This window comes from Saccoglossus kowalevskii, chromosome 16, assembly GCF_978046115.1.
Source record: "Saccoglossus kowalevskii chromosome 16, keSacKowa6.1, whole genome shotgun sequence".
Lineage (NCBI taxonomy): Eukaryota > Metazoa > Hemichordata > Enteropneusta > Harrimaniidae > Saccoglossus > Saccoglossus kowalevskii.
In genome coordinates this window covers 18,598,034-18,616,969 of record NC_140656.1, presented here as the reverse complement: position 1 = coordinate 18,616,969, position 18,936 = coordinate 18,598,034, and the positions used below count along the sequence as shown (strand labels likewise).

Here is an 18,936-nt window from a genome sequence, read left to right as displayed (position 1 = left end):
CATTTTGATACCTAATTCGTTACTCACTTAGTATTGTGTGCATCTGTGGTCTGAAATTTTATTGAATAATTTCTATTTTGAAATTTTGTCTTGACTTACCTGCAATTCTCTAATTTTCACTACTGCATGCTGAAGCTCATTAGCTTGTTTATTATATATACACATATTTGAAAACACAAGCAACTACTACAAATAAATTGATCTAGTTGCAATTGTAAATAAATAATTGTCCGTGAATGCTTTTCACAGCTTTCGTAAACAAAATGGAGATTTTCCCCCTAAATTGCAATGTATTGAATGCTTACAGCTTTTGCATTCAAATGTGTTTTTCATCAAACAGCTGTTGTTGGTGCTAATGGATATGCTAATGATATGCAAATTTATTTATTACAATGCAATTTTTGTTATCAAAATATCACATTCTTCATACAATATATTTACAGTTTTGTTCAATATTTTATATATTTTACTTCCATGAGTTTTTTTTCGTGGACATTTACATAATTTCTGTCTTAATTTTTTTTTACCAAAAACAATCATTATTACATCAAAATAAAGTCCCAAATTTGTGTAAATTACATCAATGCATACTTTCAGAATATCAACAAATTCCTCAGATAAATGATAGCCATCTGAATTATAAATATTAAATAATAGAATAATAATATTTTTATTTAAATTTTACTAAAACTGTTGTTTTTATACCCAAAATGTATACCACAAAATCTATAAGTGGTCATAACAATACAATATTATGAAAGATTGTTTTTTCTAGATATGTTTACATATCACATTATTGACTTTTGCGTGGCAAATAAAAAAGTTACGATTATTGAATCCACAGTGACTGCCTGTCTTATTTTTTTTGAAAAGAATGCAGTGGGGGGAACGTTATGGTCAGATAAATTGAAGCATGTTAAGGGTTACGGTAATTAAATGCATGCTGCTACTATTTGAGCAAAGATGTGTAATCATATTAAAAAAGGAATGCTCTTCTTAATTAGAGCAAATACAATATTGGGATTAGCACTGTCATGTAGCGACAACAGAAACTGCAGTCGCATGCCATTGACAGTTTATTTGTGTTTTGTTCACAGAAGGAACCTTTGCTACGGATTCCATGATTAGCAGTAAAGTAAATGGACAAGTAACAGAACGTGATCTGACTCCCTGGGTGGGCGAAGTGCAAAGTGAGGAGGGCTCACTGGAAAATGAAGCTGTAAGTCTGGGCCACATGAATATATGTACATTGCATGGCGAATTTTATACGTGTATAGAGTTGTGATTGTTTTCCGGTGCTTTTGTCGCTGTAGCTGCTCTTGACATGATTTCTAGTAATAGTCAGATTACATTTATGGATATGGATGCTGTACATATTGAATGCTATATTTACATTTGTCTATTTCTGGTTATCTCAAGGCTATGGTCGCACAAGAGTTTTGCTCATCAGTTGGAAGAGATAATATTTTTACAGCTGCGTGTGTGCGTGCGTGCGTGCGTGCGTGCGTGTGTGTTTGTTTGTTTGCGTTTGCTCTCTTAAATGTAATCATTGTGCAGTTGGGGTGGGTGGGATAGGGTTGTTGCTACTATGGTATATCATTTTTGATGTACCAGTGTTCTAACCAGACACTGTTCAGTTGGTCTTAATCCAACAATGGATTAATCGACACAGATGGTAGACTAGCTTTACATGGATGGGTACCTGTTGACAATGACAATGCTGAACTAGGCCAAGGTTAATTATTAGTCTTTATATACACCTGCAAAACTCATTCATCATTTGTGCACTGGTATCATTTTTTTTTTCAATTTGATTTTGATCGCAGTCCAACGGCTGGGACGTCAATGATATGTTACGCACTAATGCTGAGAAGTTTAACGTCACTAGCACATTTGACGAGGATATGGGACAGTACACCACAAGGCTGGAGAAGAAAGACACAAAGGAATACAAAGACAGGGAGGAGTCTGCTCAGAAACTAGCCAATGAAATAGAATCTAGTCCGTCGTACAAGCAGAGGCTTCAAAAAGAGGTAGAAGACGGCACGGAAGAGGATAAATACAGTGCTGTACAACGACCTGGATTTGACAGCATGAATAATCGGAGTAATACTCCACCAATGCACGGAGGAGGTGGTGGTCCTGGAGGCCAAAGGTGAGATTTAGATAGTTTAAGAACATCTGGTATCCCAGGCTTTATTGAGACACGTTTTGTAATTCTCTGAATTCATCTAAATATGTATTATCTGCAGAATCATTTTCACATGTTTAGTAACATGAGTCATGAACCAAAATGAGTTGTCACGGTGTTCTCGAAATATGTTCTGATTTATGTTTTATTTGGACAAAGTAAAATCAAGAGACTGCTTGCGACAAGAAGGGGTTCAAATTGTGGTCAAGACCGAATTACAAATTGTTCATACTAAAATCCTGTTGTGGAAAAATTGATTACCGTGTTTTAGTTCACTTAGTGTAACAAGATTACTCAAGCGCCTGTCTTCTCATCCAAAATGAGTCCCCCCAACTCACCTTAAAATTTGTTTTCCACTGCAAAATTGTATATGGAGGCTAAGCAGATTCCATGTGCAATCTTGTGTTAGGAGATATCAATTGCATCTCCTGACATTTATATTCATTTATAACATAGTGTACGCTTCGTTTCTAGGTATGTTCCACCACAAATGCGAAATCGTGATATGGCGCACAGTCCTCGTGTGTCAACCTCCCCACAAGACGTTCGTGTGGCAGGGTATGGCTCATCTCACGGTCCTCCTCGTGGGGGTTCTCACGGATCTCCTCATGATCCTCGTAGCTCATATACACCAAGACGACCAATGCAGCCAGGTGTGAGGCAACCGTCTGCACCCAGAGAATCTCATTCTGTTAAAGAAAATGTACATACTAATCTTAACGGTGGAGGTAAGTGTATTTCTCTACTCTGACTTGAAAATCTGTCATCTTCATTTATTTGTAAGTACCTTATTTGTAAGTTTTCTTATGCTGATCGTTTTGAGACTAAAACATGTGAGCTTATATGGTGACCTGATAGTTGTAGGTTTGACTTCTGTGGTTGACACTTGGCCTGTCTTGTGTGTTGTTTCTGTTCTCAGTGCAAAATACTCAATCACAGTGTCTGTTTTGTAATCATAATTATTCGGGCCCCTTTTAAATAAATATCCCTTCACTAATTGTGTAATAATTGTGTAAACTTGCTTTTCTCCTACAGTTGAAAGGGGTGACAGAAAACCACCTGAAGTTGGTGCACCCGCACCGCCATCAGCATACCAAGACAGGAGAAAACTTAGTGATGTTGTTAGAGGAGCGCCACCCGATCCAAAACCTCCCAGTCAGCCCGCACAAAATGTCGCCAACAATAGTAGTAGTATTAGTAACAGTCCAACTGTAGCTGCCTCTACACCAAATCCTGACCAACCTCAGCAACTGCCGTTGACATCCCCGCCACAACAAGATAGTAATAGTTCTGTAGTTAGCCCAGTTGAAAAGAAACCAACTGCTCATGGTAAGCCAAAATGTAAGTCTGTTAGCTTATGGAATTAATGGGAACAGGCTTGTTTCCAACCCCATAAAATACATCACAGTATGCAAATTTCTGTTTGTGAACCGAAAATTAGGAATTTAGCAGTTCCGTTAATTTAAGGTTACTTCGCACACAGCTGTTCATGAAATATTGGGCCGCTAATTGTGGTGGCTAATCACCAAATGAAACATAATTTTGTCAAACAGCAATGGCCCCGATGTGAACAAAGTTTAAGCTAACAGAAGTCAGTGAAATGTTTTCTGAGCATAATACAAACTGGTAGTGTTTTTTATGAATGCCTGTATACTTGGATGCTATTTGATAAATCCATGATGTCTATGAATATGATAGTAACTAATCGTCACATGTATGCGTTGTTTTCCAGCTCGTAATGGTCTTGAAGATTTGAAGAAATTTAGTTCACAATTTATAGTAAGTTTGAAATTTATTGGTTAACAAAACAGACATTAGTTATTTATTCCAAAACTATGTTCATTAACATCTCCATTTCACATTCCTAAATATAGTAACTGGATTTTGACTAAAAATATGCAAATACATGTAAGTGCCCCTTAGAAGTGAATTTTACACTATGTTTATTATGCCTATTATCTAAAAGATCAGATTTATTAGGCCAGACTTTTATTATCCCTTGTTTCGTGAACCCGCCGAATGAACAGAAGCCAAAAATAAAATAAAAATATAATTTTATTTCAGCGTAATTCTCGCGCACGCCGACTTGTAAGCGCAAAAAAATATTATTTTTATCTGCAGTTTTCATATTTCAAAAACCACTTGTTTGTGAGGAATTTGTCACGTTTCAAGTTTTCCCATGGGCTTAAAAAATATGCAGAGCATTATATTGCAACACCAATAGTAAAAAATTGATTTTGAAAGTGGTTGGTATGGAAACTAGCCTAATATTGCAATTAATATGGGCAATCAATAAAATCTACCTGTATAATAACAAAATGTATGGTAATTTTGAAATGATTTCATTTCCACTGATTCATTTCTTCAGTGAAAATAGCGAAATGAATTCTAAGTGAAAATTGACAGTACCGCACTTCCCCCGAGTATAAGCCCACCCCTCTGTTTTTAGACATTTTACGAGTTGAGGCATCCCCGAGTATAGGCCCAGGGTGTTTTTACTGGACGTCGACGACATTTATTATAATATGCATGTAATAAGTGTATTTCATTGCATAAAAATCATGATTGGTACAGTAGTTTGGTTGCAGCTTTTACGAGAAAACTCTTTAATTTCATAGTGCATGGCGAACGTATGGAACATAGTCAGCACCTTTTCTATTCTGTTATTTACTCAGGATGAACTCCGATGTTTCAATACTGAAATAATCAATATTTTTTTTGAGTAGTAGTCGAGCAAACTATTCTTTGACATGACTTGTTGACGGCCGTGAAAGGTTTAAGTACTTCCCCCACCCTCAGTTTACCTTTCGAAAATTGTGAATCAACAGCTTTTAAGAAATATATCGCTTTTTTTATCGAAATCAGTGTTAACAGATCGAATTTTAACATCGCTGTAATTCACTTCCGCATTGCGTTGAAAAAATTACTTCGACTGAAAGACGTGACCTGTTAGGTCGAATGAAGTTGTTCAGGTCAAATCATGATGAGAAACACCATTACGGAAATAGCTTTGTATCGAGAGTTTGTACAACGAAGATAATGATAAAGATCTTGCCTTCGACCGTTTTCCCACAGATCCTACCCATTTTTGCACTGTAAATTCAGACGGTATGTAAACCGTATTGTAATAAAATGTGTGTATTTTTATGAACATGTTTGTTTCTTCATTGTAAAAATTGTCGTGGAAATCATGACTACTCGTATTTGTTTCTCAAAAAGATGTAATATTTCTCAGAGACCGGCGCTGTGAACAAAAAAATGTAGTTTGGATAATTTTTCGAGGTTGGGAAGATGGTCACCATTTTAAACCCACCAAAAAATATTTTGTTTAAGGTGGACCTCGAGTATAAGCCCACCCCCTAATTTTACATGTTCAGGCCTAGGCTTATACTCTGGGAAGTACGATAGTACATTTGATAGGTGTAAATCTTGTCTCTCCGTCTTTGATTAAAAAGTTAATTTTTCTCTTTTTGCTCCAGTTACAAGGTGAGAAAGGTAGAGAGGTAGAAAGAGATGCTGCAAAAGACAATCCAGAATGCAAGCCCACTCCTGATACAAGTAGCCCAACTACTGTTGCCACAGAGACGACTGCAACTACGACAAAGGAGACTTGTACGAGTACTACCCCAACACCAACTAGTAATCCTGACGAAAATCAAAAACCTGATGAGTAAGTCTAATTTCAAACAATCGTAAGTTTATCATGGAAGGGCCAGTGTTGTATATACCGTATTAGCTCTGCATCGGTTTGTTAGGTCAGTATTTTGAAATTGATAATAAGACTAATTTTAGATTGGTATATTTCTAATCTGATTGATGTATCCACTGTAAATTGCCTTTTAATTATGATCACCAGTGCACGTTACTTCAAAATACATTAATTGTCAGTGTTCTCCCCAGACTCTAAGCCAAGCATCGCGGCTAATTTACATAACAATACATCTTATTTGCATAATTTTGTTTGCATAATAATTAGTTTCCCCAACAAACATTATAACTGAAATAAAGAAGAGATACATATCTCATATATTTTTTATCATTTACATTCATTGTGTTTTATGTGTGCATCAAGTCAAATACAGTTTGAAATAGAACAGGAAAGAAATGGAAATACTTATAGCCAGTCAGTAAATATATTGTTTATCCGTGGAGGTAACTGGTTCATCATTATTTTGTGTACAAGTAGTCAGTTTTAGTGCCAATGTTACTGTCATTTGTTTGTTAAATTTGCTAAATCTGTATAAAGAAATTAATAAATCAATAATGACATTTTTTTTTCTATAACGGCATTTCAAAACTAAAGTCAGCGATTTTTCATTGATCTATCTATTATTTGTGTAACGCTACGATCACCGTAACATTGTCAGCTGACGGCATTGCGTTGAACGCTGCTGTTGCGATCATCGGTCCCTGACGTTTTTGTTTAAAAATACACAAACTTAGAATTTTTGCTTAATTAAAACGATTCATTGATGTTGTTTTTAAACATCGCGGAAAAACATGCACTCTGCGCCGCCATTTTTGTTACCTCAATCAAAATCTCCGTTGTAACCCAGCATGCATCGGTTGTGATGTCACTACATGCGTTACGTCGCCTTAGGGTGGCGTTCCTCGGTAATGACGCACTATGAATGAGGTATTTCTAGAGGTCAGGGTTCGTTTTTTCCTCGTCCGTCTCGTCTGCAGTTGAATAATTTTTACTTCGATTTATTTACAGCTTTTTTTTTCCGATGCGACTTAATTTCACTTGTTTTTTTAATTCTTGGTAATTAGTGTCACTGGCGATGAAGTAGTAAAAACGCAATTAATCGCAGTGCAGCAACTCGGGATAGACCATCCCGACGCAATTGGCAAATTATTACTACCCTAGTATTTTGGGTTTGCCAGCTCCGCACCCTTGATAGACTTGGTAACTTCTTGTAGACTTCCGTTTTTATCACTGTTTTTGTAAGGCTAACTATGTACAAAGGCGGGATTACCTTTCGATCAATACATGTTATTGTTTTAAAGATGTGCTAGACGAGGCTGACACTTGTAAACAATACAACGTGAATAAGCATCGCGGGCAGGATTTCAAGGATCGCGGGCGAAACAAAAGCGACGCGGCTGTTTGTCTAAGCGACGCGGGCCCGCAGTCCTTGAAAGGCCTGGGGAGAACACTGATTGTTAATCAATAAAGTGAATAAATTCACTTTTTCTTTGTTTTTCTTGACACGGATTAAGAATTTATTTATTTTTTCATTACAGCCCCCCTAAGAAGTCTACCCTTAATCCAAATGCTAAAGAGTTCAAGTTTAATCCACAAGCAAAGCCGTTTGCCCCTGTAAGTATTCTTTCGCTGCTTTCACGTTTTGGCTGCTATTAAGACATTACTCACTTGATTCTAATGACTGCCACTAGAGGGTGTCCTAACACACACTGTATTAGACATGTCGCAAAGACCATCCCCCCATCATTCATGTACCGTATTACCCCGGGCACGCGCCCCTCCCCGGGCAAGCGCCCTACCCTTGTTTTCACAAAAGTTACATGTTGGGGACATCCTCGGTTAAACGCCCAGGGTGATTCTTTAGCCAAGAACGGGGTCAACAATAAAGTTTTATTTGTCAAAAACGAACGCGTTTGATTTATTTAAATAGTGTGTTTGTCACGGCAGTTCTCTTTTTGGAGTGTGTGGTGGCCCTGAAAAGGGCCGTTTTGTTTGTGTTTTTACGTAAAAACTCAATGGAACTTAACAGCGTAAGATGAACCACGCAGCATGTGGCGCATACGTTCTGCTTTCTCTTCATTCACGATGAATCCAATATTTCAATAATCCATACTTTGGTGAGTGGTTTGAAGCACTTAGCTTTGGTTTCAAAACGTAGCACTTCGCTGACTGTGAATCCATAACAGGAGCACATTCCAGAGGGGGTGAAACGGAAGAGCCAAACTTAACGCGTAAAAATAGAACGTGTATTTTGACCTCTATGTGGCCAACCAATGGCTGGACACGATACGTTTGCGGTCGTTGCTAAAGAGCCCTGCGTCCATCGCCTCGTGATGCTCTTCCCTTTCACCCCCTTCGGAATGTTCTACTTTCGCAGCCTAATCGCAGGTTTTTCGAAAAACGTCAAAAAACACAAGAATTAGTAGAAATGTTCCTATTTTGGGCGGATTATTGATAGAAAATAATGTCTTTATTACAAAAATGCTGAAAAACCGTGAGTTTTTGCCTTAGTTTTTTTTTTATCGGGGAAATACTGCGAACTCGGCAAATTTGGTTGCACAACTTCCCTCCATCATATACACCCAGCGACACCAATGCCAGCTGACTGAACGGGAGCTAGCACTTTTGAGACATCACGTCGTAAACTTGCTACTTTTTTTCCATCCTTCATCACAACTATGGCATTACGGTCATGTGGATTATTTTTCTGTCGTTGAAGAAAAAACATTTTGCCGACCTCAAGTCCATTACGATAACCATAATGAGACATGCCGACGGTGGGTGAACTTGTTGCATCAGAATTTTGTCATGTGTGTGGGTTCGTGAATAAATCATGTTAATGACGTCGACCAGAGTTTATTTTCAGTCTGTTTTTTATGTATCGCCATTTGGATATGTTTATGTATTCATAATAGTTTGTAAACATTTCACATCAGTAATAAAAGGTTTATTTGTTTCATAACCCTGTCTGCTATTCTTCAGTAATTATGATGCAATGTATCAATAAATTATGCTAATGAGGTCATCGCCATCTTGGATTAAGCGGTAGTTTTTCCCGGCCGTTTCGACTTGCACTGATCACGGTTACTAAAAAAGTAACCGTGCATTGATTACAATACTTACCATACTTTGTAGCCAATTTCAGTGAGTAATACAACTTCATTCGCTGACATAAAACAAGTTTTATTCTTGAAATTCAACCCTGTGTCGACCTTAGTGTTCCCACAGTTCTTGACAGAGTGCTCACGTTTATTGAAACCTCGCATAAATCAAGAAATAAGTACGTGTACAAAGTGTACGAAAGCATTCCTTTATTTGACCTTATCATACGATCACAAAAACAACTTTTTTAAATCTTTTTTGGGGTGGTCCTCGGGTAAGCGCCCACCCCCAATTTTTCCCGATTTTGTATGTTCAGGCCCCTGGGCGCGTGCCCGGGGTAATACGGTACTAGTATGTTAGATAACAAATGAGTGAAATTCTTCCATGATGGCTTGTAATCTGTAACTTTGTAAATTTGTTTGTGTTTTGGGGGATGAGGTTTTTTTAACTTTTGTATATAATGTGTGCTTTTCGATAGAAGGCTAGTGTGCCGAAGACACCAACTCCTCCGAGACAACAGCAGCCCAGTCCTGTTATAATGCCACCCCAGGCTGTCATGCAAGTTCCACATTCGATGTCTTACACTGGACAGCCTGTGATTTCCAACATACAGGGTTCATATGTCGTGGCTTCACCGCACACTCAGATGCAACACATGATTGGGTCAGGTGGAGTGCCTCAGGTGCCACAAAAAGCTGCCTACCCTCAAAAAAGAGGTGAGATTTTTACTATCAGTATTTGAGATAAAGTGTCTCACTGTCTCTGAAACCAAAATCATTTTATTGTATTTCACATACAAGATAAATCATGATGTACTCTGTGCTAACCCCTTTTCCACTTTGCTGATCTGATAAATTCTGAAAACTCTGGAACACTTGTATCACTCTTGCTGCAGTTAGTTTTGTAAATGAATAATTGTAAAATATAGAAATTAATAGAAATATTTTAAATATTAACTGTTCAATTTTAGATATAGCTCCCATAAACACTTCTAAAAAAATAGTTTTAAAAAAACAGTAAATGTTTTAAAATACAAAATTATTACAAAATACAAATTAAATATCGATGATTACAAAAACATTTGTTGTCAGAAAGCAACATTTTCATCAAAACACAATTACATGAACCAAAACCAAACCAAGACCAAAATTTATAAAAATGACTTTACCATGTCAAGTTGCGTTTGTATAAATCACACTCTAATCAGAAGCAAACTCGGCAATTATCGGACTCACAAATAACTGATTCATTGTTTTTTACTTTCGCCAGCTCCCATGATGCCACAACAGCGCCCACAGCCACCTCATGTGGACATTAGTCAAAGTGGGCACATTATGCCAGCATCTGCAGCGGCTGGACAGCCTATAATGGCACCCATGCACTATTCCCAGGCCCAGTTTGTGCATTATCCCACGCAACACACCCAAGCGATGATGGGACAGCATGTTATGCAACAACCAGTCCACTATCAACATATGACGCAGTACCCTCAAAAGGTAACTTGTTTTTTTCTCTCAGTTTTATCTTTCTATCTAAACCTTTTTTAACACCAGACTTTCATGCCCCAATTTGTGTGCATTCTTTTCTTATATTCTTCAACATTTCTTGAAATGAATCTTAATTTTGAAGCCAACAGACAAATTTTGAGTAAATTTTAAGTTTATAGTCCCAGTTCAGGCGCAGGTCTTTTTCAACATTTTCATCCAAAACTACCTCTCCCTACAGCACTGACAAAGCAACTGAGCATGCTCAGAATAAATAATTAGCTTAGATTTTAATGCTCAGGTTTTTAGTGATGTCATGACCTTGATCTGAATCAGTGACAGATGGTTTGTACCATTACCAATCTCAGTGGAAAATATTGAGGGGTGTCGGGGCTACATTTTGATGGGAATTATAGTGGTGATAATGAAACAAACCCAGGTCCTGGTAATATTACAAAGACCTGAATTAACAAAGAAGGCAAGTTGTTATTAAAGGTACATCAAGGTTTACTCAGATTTATGAATGCAGTTTCTTGAGCATGTATGAGACGTAGTTTGTTTGCACTTGTCTACTCTGCAATTTTGGACCCGAGTCAATGAAAAGTACATATTAATTCAATTGTTTGCAGTTGTTCAATGTATTATTTTAACATGAGTATTTTATAATTAAATAATGGGGACTGTGACATTCATGTATTGTTACTTAAAACATTTGGCTATTTTTGTCCTAATCTTCTGAAGGAAAGTGCGCACTATAAACATGACTATTTTGTAAATTTGTGATGAAAAGAGGGAATTGGTGGTGAAAAGGTTATTTAAACATTAAACATAAATTCTCAAGGGGGGGTTTGTTCAACAAATTATGCGCAGTGACACTCCTTGTAAATACCTAATGAATTGCTGCTCATTTGCATTTCTAGCCTATGTACAGAATACAGGGTGCCTTGCAGAGTTCTCCTCATCCTCAAGCTCAGCATACCTATCAAATGTCGCCACAAGATGTACAGGCATCAGCAACCCACGTATTGAGTAAGTTGAACCAATATTTGTTCTGGGTCGATAGTGCCCTGGGAAGGTGACTCAGCTTTTGTTTCATGATAAATTTTCCTTGAATATAATAGACAAATATTATAATGATATATTGAACTGATGGACATCTTTTTAGTGGCATTTGCATATATATTGTTACTCTGATGGAATACTTTAATCATAGAATTGAACAAACATTCAAATAAAACTGTTCCTATTTTCACGAGAATTCAACGTCATTTCTGAAATTTCTTGTTATTGACTCGTATTACCTTGTTGTATTTCCAGTGTGCCCTTCTATTTACTACTGTCATTTTTTCCAGTGTCTCCTCAAGGCCCGACGATACCTCAGCCCATGCCACATCCCCAAGCACAGCATCAGCACCAAGCCCATCAACAGCAGCACCCTCAGCCACAGCCACACATGCATCACGGCCATGTTCAGCAGCCTCACACCCCTCCCTTACAGGGTCAGCAACAAGGTCAGACGCAGCAGCAGACCCAGATGGCTGGACAACAACAGCTGCAGCAGCAGCAACACGTGCATCAAGCACCGAGCCCAGTCCACCAAGTACCCCATTCAGGACAGCCACCGACTCAGAACACGCATATACCCCAACAGCCCTCTCATCAGATCATCTACCAGAACCCGCACCAGATGCCCCCACAGCCTTTGGCTCAGTCCCCGCAAGGCATGCACGCACAACCCCAGCCGACACTCTCACAAGCACAAGCACAACCTCACCAAATGCAACAGGTTCCTGTAGTGTCTCATCCCCCCAACCCTCACATCACTACTGTCACTCCGGTTCACCCACATCCTTACCCTCACACGCACCAGCAGCCTCCTCCCATGCAGCAGCAACAGCCGGTGATGGTGATTCCCCAGGCCCCCCACCCTCACGGGTCACAGGCTGCTGCAACTGCTGCCGCTCATGCTGGTGGCACTGCAGGTGTTGTAGTATCTAACGCTCCAGCTGCCATGTCTGCTCCTTACTTGCAAGGTGAGTTTTTATTTTTCATTGATGTATTTTGAAAATAATAATACCTGGTTTTCTCTGTGCTGGCAACAAATTCATGGACATTTGACCAATTAACGTTGTTAAGTTTGGTCCAATTGATTTTATCTCCTTACTAGAGGTCAGCATGATATTTACTTGTCAATTAGTCGTGTCAAGTTCAAATGTCAGCTACTGCCAATCCCCATCCCTCTCTCTCACTTTCTTCTCTTGTTCATGCATTGTTCACCAATATGTCGATACGTAAAATTTAGCATTTGGGTGATCATGGAAACGTAACACTGCAAGCCAATACAGTCAAGTGATTGGTACATATGTATTTTTTTTCTGTTTATTCTATTTTTCCAGTCGATGGTAAGGTTATGGTGCTAACGGAAAGCAATGCTTATTACAGTGCTGCACCACAACGAATGAATTCTCCAGGTGAAAAAAAAACCCGATGAATTTCACTTTGAGCTCATTTTAACCATAGATTCACCATTTTTTGTCTTGCTGTTATCACACGTAGACTGTAGTTGTCGTCTAATCTTGGGTAGTAGCTTGGAGATACATTTAGTAAATTCTTTTTCATGTTATTCTAACTTCTACTAATCTTTGGGTTTGCTTGGTATGAAGGAGTGATGGTGATTTTATTGCCTGTATTTGCTACAACACACACACCTTTTCTATGTTGCTATATCTTGATTTGATTACTATGGGACTTTCTAGCTTGTATCTTATGATCTTTAAAGCACATGAGCAACCTGGCGAGTGTCAAACTTCAAATTCCACTTCCCAGACTCCCCAAATAGTAGACAGTAGGGCCCAATTTCATAGTACATGGGCAAGACAAGCTCCAATTCAGGGTAAATGAATTGTCAGTTCTTATTGGGATTTGCTGAAAAGAAATGGCAATCCCTGGTAGTGAATTTTGTATTCATCAATTTGACCCCTTCCCTTGTATTAGTCAAAAGTTTTGTTTTATTTGCAATGAACATATGTAAATTCAGTGAGACCTGTCTGACACACTTGGAACCAGGAACCTGTTCACCCTATTTCCAGTCTCCATTGAACTTGTTTGTTATGGAAAACCCTTACTGTCACAGCCATATTATTTTGAACGACAAAACAGTGCCATTGCCAGCTCAGTTGCTGACTGGTATGCTATGATCACTTGGAGATCACTTTTCTGCGTGTCATAATGCTCATAAATTAGCGCATTTAGCCGAACGACACACCCTCATAAAAGTGGTGAGAACTAACCTTTTCTAATGATATAACAATCTTGGGACTCATAAAGCAAGCCAGTCGACAACTTTGCTGTTTTGTTGTTCGGAGCAATGTGCCGATAAGAGTAAGCCAAACTCGTTTCTAATAGTGTTCTCAGTCTTGGTTTTCAGTTTAATCAGGTTTCACTGCAAAGTGGACAAGAGAGACTAAACGCTATTTGAGGGTCTAGAACTTGTGAGTCTCTCGCTCAAAATATCTTGGCGGCTGTTTGCGTCTTAAATTCTATTGGTGATTTGACATAAGTGCTGTCATTCTCTATAGATGTTTAGTGTCTAAAGAAGTTTGTCATTGGCTAGGAAAAACATTGTTGTATTAGCAGCCATTGCTAAAACTATTTTAAACCGACAATAATGTAATTCTCTACGTTGAGGCTTCTCTAAAAAATTAAACAGCTAAATGTTTTTAATGGCTGAACAATCTACCTACTGTTATCGAATTCTGTACAAGTACAAGAAGAGAATTTCACTAAATTTCGCAAAATGTTATCCACTTCACTCTCTCACTCAATATTGTGTTAACTTACTGCATTGATCATTGCACGTTGATAAGGTCGCTTTGGTGGTTGATGCTTGTTTCCACTAATAACACACTTTATTACTACATTGTTGTCTTGGAATGGATTTCATTGGCTGCTCAGTTTTTGTATACGACCAGACACGTATTGGAAATTGGTATACATAGTGCTGAATAAACTTGACCATTGTTTGTAATTTTCATCGGTTTCTATAGTTACTTGTTTTCCCAACAAATTTCTGAATCCAAGATGGTCAAAGCCATGGTACACGAAAAACTGGGCAACACTTATTACCTTCACTGGATTTTACGTCACTGCTTTCGTTCTTGTGTATTAAAATAATGTCACACAGACACATCCTTCCATGTACATGTATTATGTTTTTAGTATTACTGCATTCATGGTTCTTCATGACTGTGCAGCTTGTTACTACACTCTATTTGGTTCATCCCAGTGTTGAATCTTGGTATATTATGATGTTATCTTGGGGACATGAAGTGTATGTACAAAGATGACATAGCGAGAGGCTACTGTTCAATTTCTGGCGGAGGTCGAAGCCACTGCATACTTTGCGGTGTTCTCTCATAATAACCTTGAGTGTTCTCTCCAGGATAACGACAGCATGAGAGAGACCACTATGCTTGAATGACACCATCAGGCTGAAAATCATTACGGCCGTGCTTGATTTCTGCACCCCTTTCTGTATTGTCTATGATTTCCACAGCTATTGTTCTATTGTACTCGTGCTAGCTGTATCCTAGAACAGCTAAATGTTGATATATATTAGTATAGATAACACCTTATTAACATGCGATTTCGTAGCTCCTTGATATCAATCATCACTGTGGTGTTATCTGTTAATCAATGGCAACCCCCAAACATTATATTAATTTATTTACATATTCATTTATTGGCCAACCATTTTTAGATCATGGAGGTAAAAGACGGGAGTTGTTAAAACTGATTTAAGTTCAAAGGTTCCATGATTATTTCTGCCCTTTACTCAGTAATTATGTTTGCTTGTTGATCTAGCAGCAAACAGCAACTTATCTACAGATAAGGCGAATTAACTCAAAATTAAAAAAAAATAAAAATTGAAAACAGTTCCAAGTTTCCGGAGTACTCCAGAAGAACATAGTTTGTCACCATTGCAAAGATCGTAAAGTAGGCTTCAATTTAAACTACAACATAAGTGGGCCAATTTGGTGTAACTTTGCGAATACAGCAGTTGAAATAACCTACGGAAAAACAACATATCTTATGGTACTGATAGATCGGCTGATTTTGAAAATTCAAACCTGAATAACATTGGCATTCTTTCTAGATGCATTGTGCCAGTAAAACACTGCATAGCAACCGAGAAAAAAAAAAGACCCATCCATGGTTATGAGGACAGTGAACGTTAAGAGTCTGAAATGATCATGGGTATCAAAGGACATTTAAACAGAAAAGATAAGAGGATTAACTCGACTAGAAAGAAAGGGTAACCCCTTCTGTCTTTTACCTCCATGCTTAGATATACCAGTGCAACACTATCAGATGGTCGACTCAGCTATACTGAAACACACTACATTTTGTACATTGCATAATAAAAAACATGGGTTTTAAAAACAACCACTTTACAAACAATATCTGAATCACTCATCCATAGAATTATAAATGTAACTCGTGAATCTGCCCACTATGGTTTGCACCTGTTGTTATTCTTTAATCGTGTAAGACAATACTGTAAACCACTTTGAAAGAGACAAATGTTCAGAAGTCTGTGACGATCCTGGATTTTGTAGTAATGACATTTTCTATGACATGGAATGTCAGTAACTTTTGCGAAATTTTGTCTTGACAATTACCATCATATTCTCAAATCGTGACAATTGTTTAAAATTAATTGTTTCATCCATGGTCTGTGTGTATTAGGGAAATTTCCAGGATCACTTAAGGCGTGTTGCTGAATCTGTTTGATACAGATAGATAGATCTGCCTCACTTGCTAAACGTCTTGTTAGGTCTGGATGGATACAATCTGCTAATACTCCTTACTGATCAGGGATTGCTCAGAAACCATGTTACTTTCTTAAGTAGCAGTCACTCTCTCCAACCTGTTTGGTCAAAACTCTGGACCCTTTTTTTTGTTTTTCAGCTTGCTTTGTTTTTATTAACCGTATGCATTGTCTTGATTCGCAGGTCCTCCCACTCACCAGCAACAAGTGCATCCAACCTATCAGCAGGGCAATTAGAAAAATGATAGAGCATGAAAGGTGAGTGTTTATCTCTGTACTTTGCTAGATAATAAGTTTGCTTGGTTGCTTGAAAATGGCATTAACTGTGCCTAGAAATGATGCTAGTGATATCTCACCATGGTCAGTTATTGACTGTAAATTTGATTGGTTGAATGAAAGTGCCATCAACTATGCCTAGGTGTGATGCTAGTAATATCTCACCATGGTCAATTATTGACTGTAAATTTGATTGGTTGAATGAATGTGCCATCAACTATGCCTAGGTGTGATGCTAGTATAGTCTCACCATGGTCAGTTATTGACTGTAAATTTGATTGATTGAATGAAAGTGTCATCAACTATGCCTAGGTATGATGCTAGTAATATCTCACCATGGTCAGTTATTGACTGTAAATTTGATTGATTGAATGAAAGTGTCATCAACTATGCCTAGGTATGATGCTAGTAATATCTCACCATGGTCAGTTATTGACTGTAAATTTGATTGGTTGAATGAAAGTGCCATCAACTATGCCTTGGTGTGATGCTAGTAATATATCACCATGGTCAGTTATTGACTGTGAATTTGATTGGTTGAATGAAAATGCCATCAACTATGCCTAGGTAATACGCTAGTAATATCTCACCATGGTCAGTTATTGATTGTAAATTTGATTGGTTGAATGAAAGTAGCATTAACATAATCACAGGAGATCATGTGGTTATAGGGTAAGCATCATGTACATTATTGGAACTGTCCAGTAAGTATTTTATTTCTTGACACACAGCTGATAATAGTATGCTGTTTGGTAATAAGAAATTTATAATGAGTGTAATGCCACATTTATTCTAGCCTGGATGTTGTTATTGACCTTAACATATCTCTTTTTTCCTAGGAGGAAAAAAGAATGAAGTTCACATGAAGATTATGACAGACAAATTCAAGACTGACAAAAAAAAAATCTTCTAAAATATATTTAAAATTATGATTTGAACCCTGATTTCGCTGGTTTTCTGCTTCAACTGTAGGTGCTTGGTGTAGAAGTAGAATTAGGTTTCATTAGATTGTCTCCATAGTAACGGAAATAGACTCGCCATGTGAAGCTTTTAACGTTGTTGCAGCAAAGATATTGGAGAGAGCACAATGAAAGGGCCGACGTATTTATCAAGTCAAGTTAAAAAAAAAACATTGCGCAGGAATGTAAAAATGCATTCAAGTAAAACAATTTTTGTTGTGTGCAGTGCTACAGAAAATAGACGAAGCTTTCACCGCATCATGGATGAATAAATAGTAGGAAGCGCCCTGTCTATCGGATCATGTGCAAACAAAAAAATCATTTGGAAGTCTGCTGATACTTTCGTGTAATTTCTCTGCCGTGCATTGCCACTGACGTCAGCAATGGCTGAAAACCAGGCACGCTGGTTCTTGCTGTCTTTTTATTGGAGAGTTGTCCATCTCCGCGTCCTCTTCGTCATTGGGATTTAACTGCGACAAGGTCTTCTTTCCCAAGATTTGTAATTCTGCATAAGTAATTATAAACTCTGAAATCTTGGGAATGATTCTGATTTGTCTGCAGACATGCCACCAGATGAAGTCATGAAAAGCCGAATATCATGCCTCGTGTCTTTTTTTTTTTTTTGTGTGTGGGGGAAAACAAAATCAGGCATATAGTGTGAACTGCCTGAAGTGCTCATTAGTAGTATGCGGAATAAAACAAAAGGACAAACATTTAATTTTACGGACGTTGAGTGTATGAGTCATCTTTGTGTGTTACTTCATAGATTATATCACCTTAAAACGCTGCCTGGCATGACTGGTGTATAGGTCATACGAACACCCCCCCCCCCCCCCACGAGTTTCTGTAATATTATTGATTTCATGTTTGGGATTCATGAAAAGCAATTGATTCACATATTGTTATATCAATTCTCAGTACCTCGATTACAAAATGCACAAGTCTTTGGAAGGTTTCCTCTGTGTTTTGCGCATTGCATCATGGGGGAAAAGGTTGACATTTGCATAACTCAAGCGAAAAACTGATCAACATTCTTTCGAGTGTGTTTTATCAGATATCAATTTGTAAGAGGTTGTCCAAAATATGTTGAAATATTTTAGGTAAGTGCAAATGTCAATCTTATTATAACTTTGAGTTCCACTCAGAGATAAAAATAAGCTAACCATAGTATTAAGACATAATGAAAGTTGCATATTAAGTTAACCAATTTTAAGTGGACAGAAAAATAAATGGGAGCGATCTGAACTTGGTCCCATGACTGAACCAACACATGAAAATAAAACAAATATATTTTCCTCAAAAAATAACTGTACATGAGCAAATAGATCCCCTTTCCAATTCTCGGCCAAATGAGGGTAGTACAATTTATATTTCTAACATTACTG

General features: G+C 37.7%; 1 protein-coding gene across 5 annotated transcripts in view; it reads left to right on the top strand.

Annotated features, from left to right (window-relative positions):
• Positions 1-18,274, top strand: part of LOC100371390 (uncharacterized) — a 31,202-nt gene extending 12,928 nt beyond the window's left edge. For 2 of the 5 annotated variants that reach the window (XM_085491162.1, XM_006825563.3), the window contains exons 7-20: positions 1,098-1,219; positions 1,827-2,155; positions 2,666-2,919; positions 3,227-3,532; positions 3,924-3,970; positions 5,671-5,861; positions 7,439-7,514; positions 9,481-9,718; positions 10,272-10,498; positions 11,407-11,515; positions 11,839-12,519; positions 12,883-12,957; positions 16,501-16,574; positions 17,432-18,274. In XM_085491162.1, coding sequence (XP_085347288.1) covers positions 1,098-1,219; positions 1,827-2,155; positions 2,666-2,919; positions 3,227-3,532; positions 3,924-3,970; positions 5,671-5,861; positions 7,439-7,514; positions 9,481-9,718; positions 10,272-10,498; positions 11,407-11,515; positions 11,839-12,519; positions 12,883-12,957; positions 16,501-16,553 — 2,708 coding nt within the window. In that variant the 3' untranslated portion in view covers positions 16,554-16,574; positions 17,432-18,274. The remainder of the gene's footprint in view (positions 1-1,097; positions 1,220-1,826; positions 2,156-2,665; positions 2,920-3,226; positions 3,533-3,923; positions 3,971-5,670; positions 5,862-7,438; positions 7,515-9,480; positions 9,719-10,271; positions 10,499-11,406; positions 11,516-11,838; positions 12,520-12,882; positions 12,958-16,500; positions 16,575-17,431) is intronic. The other 3 variants (XM_085491164.1, XM_085491163.1, XM_085491165.1) reach the window with 3 other exon arrangements.
• Positions 18,275-18,936: the final 662 nt, after the last annotated feature.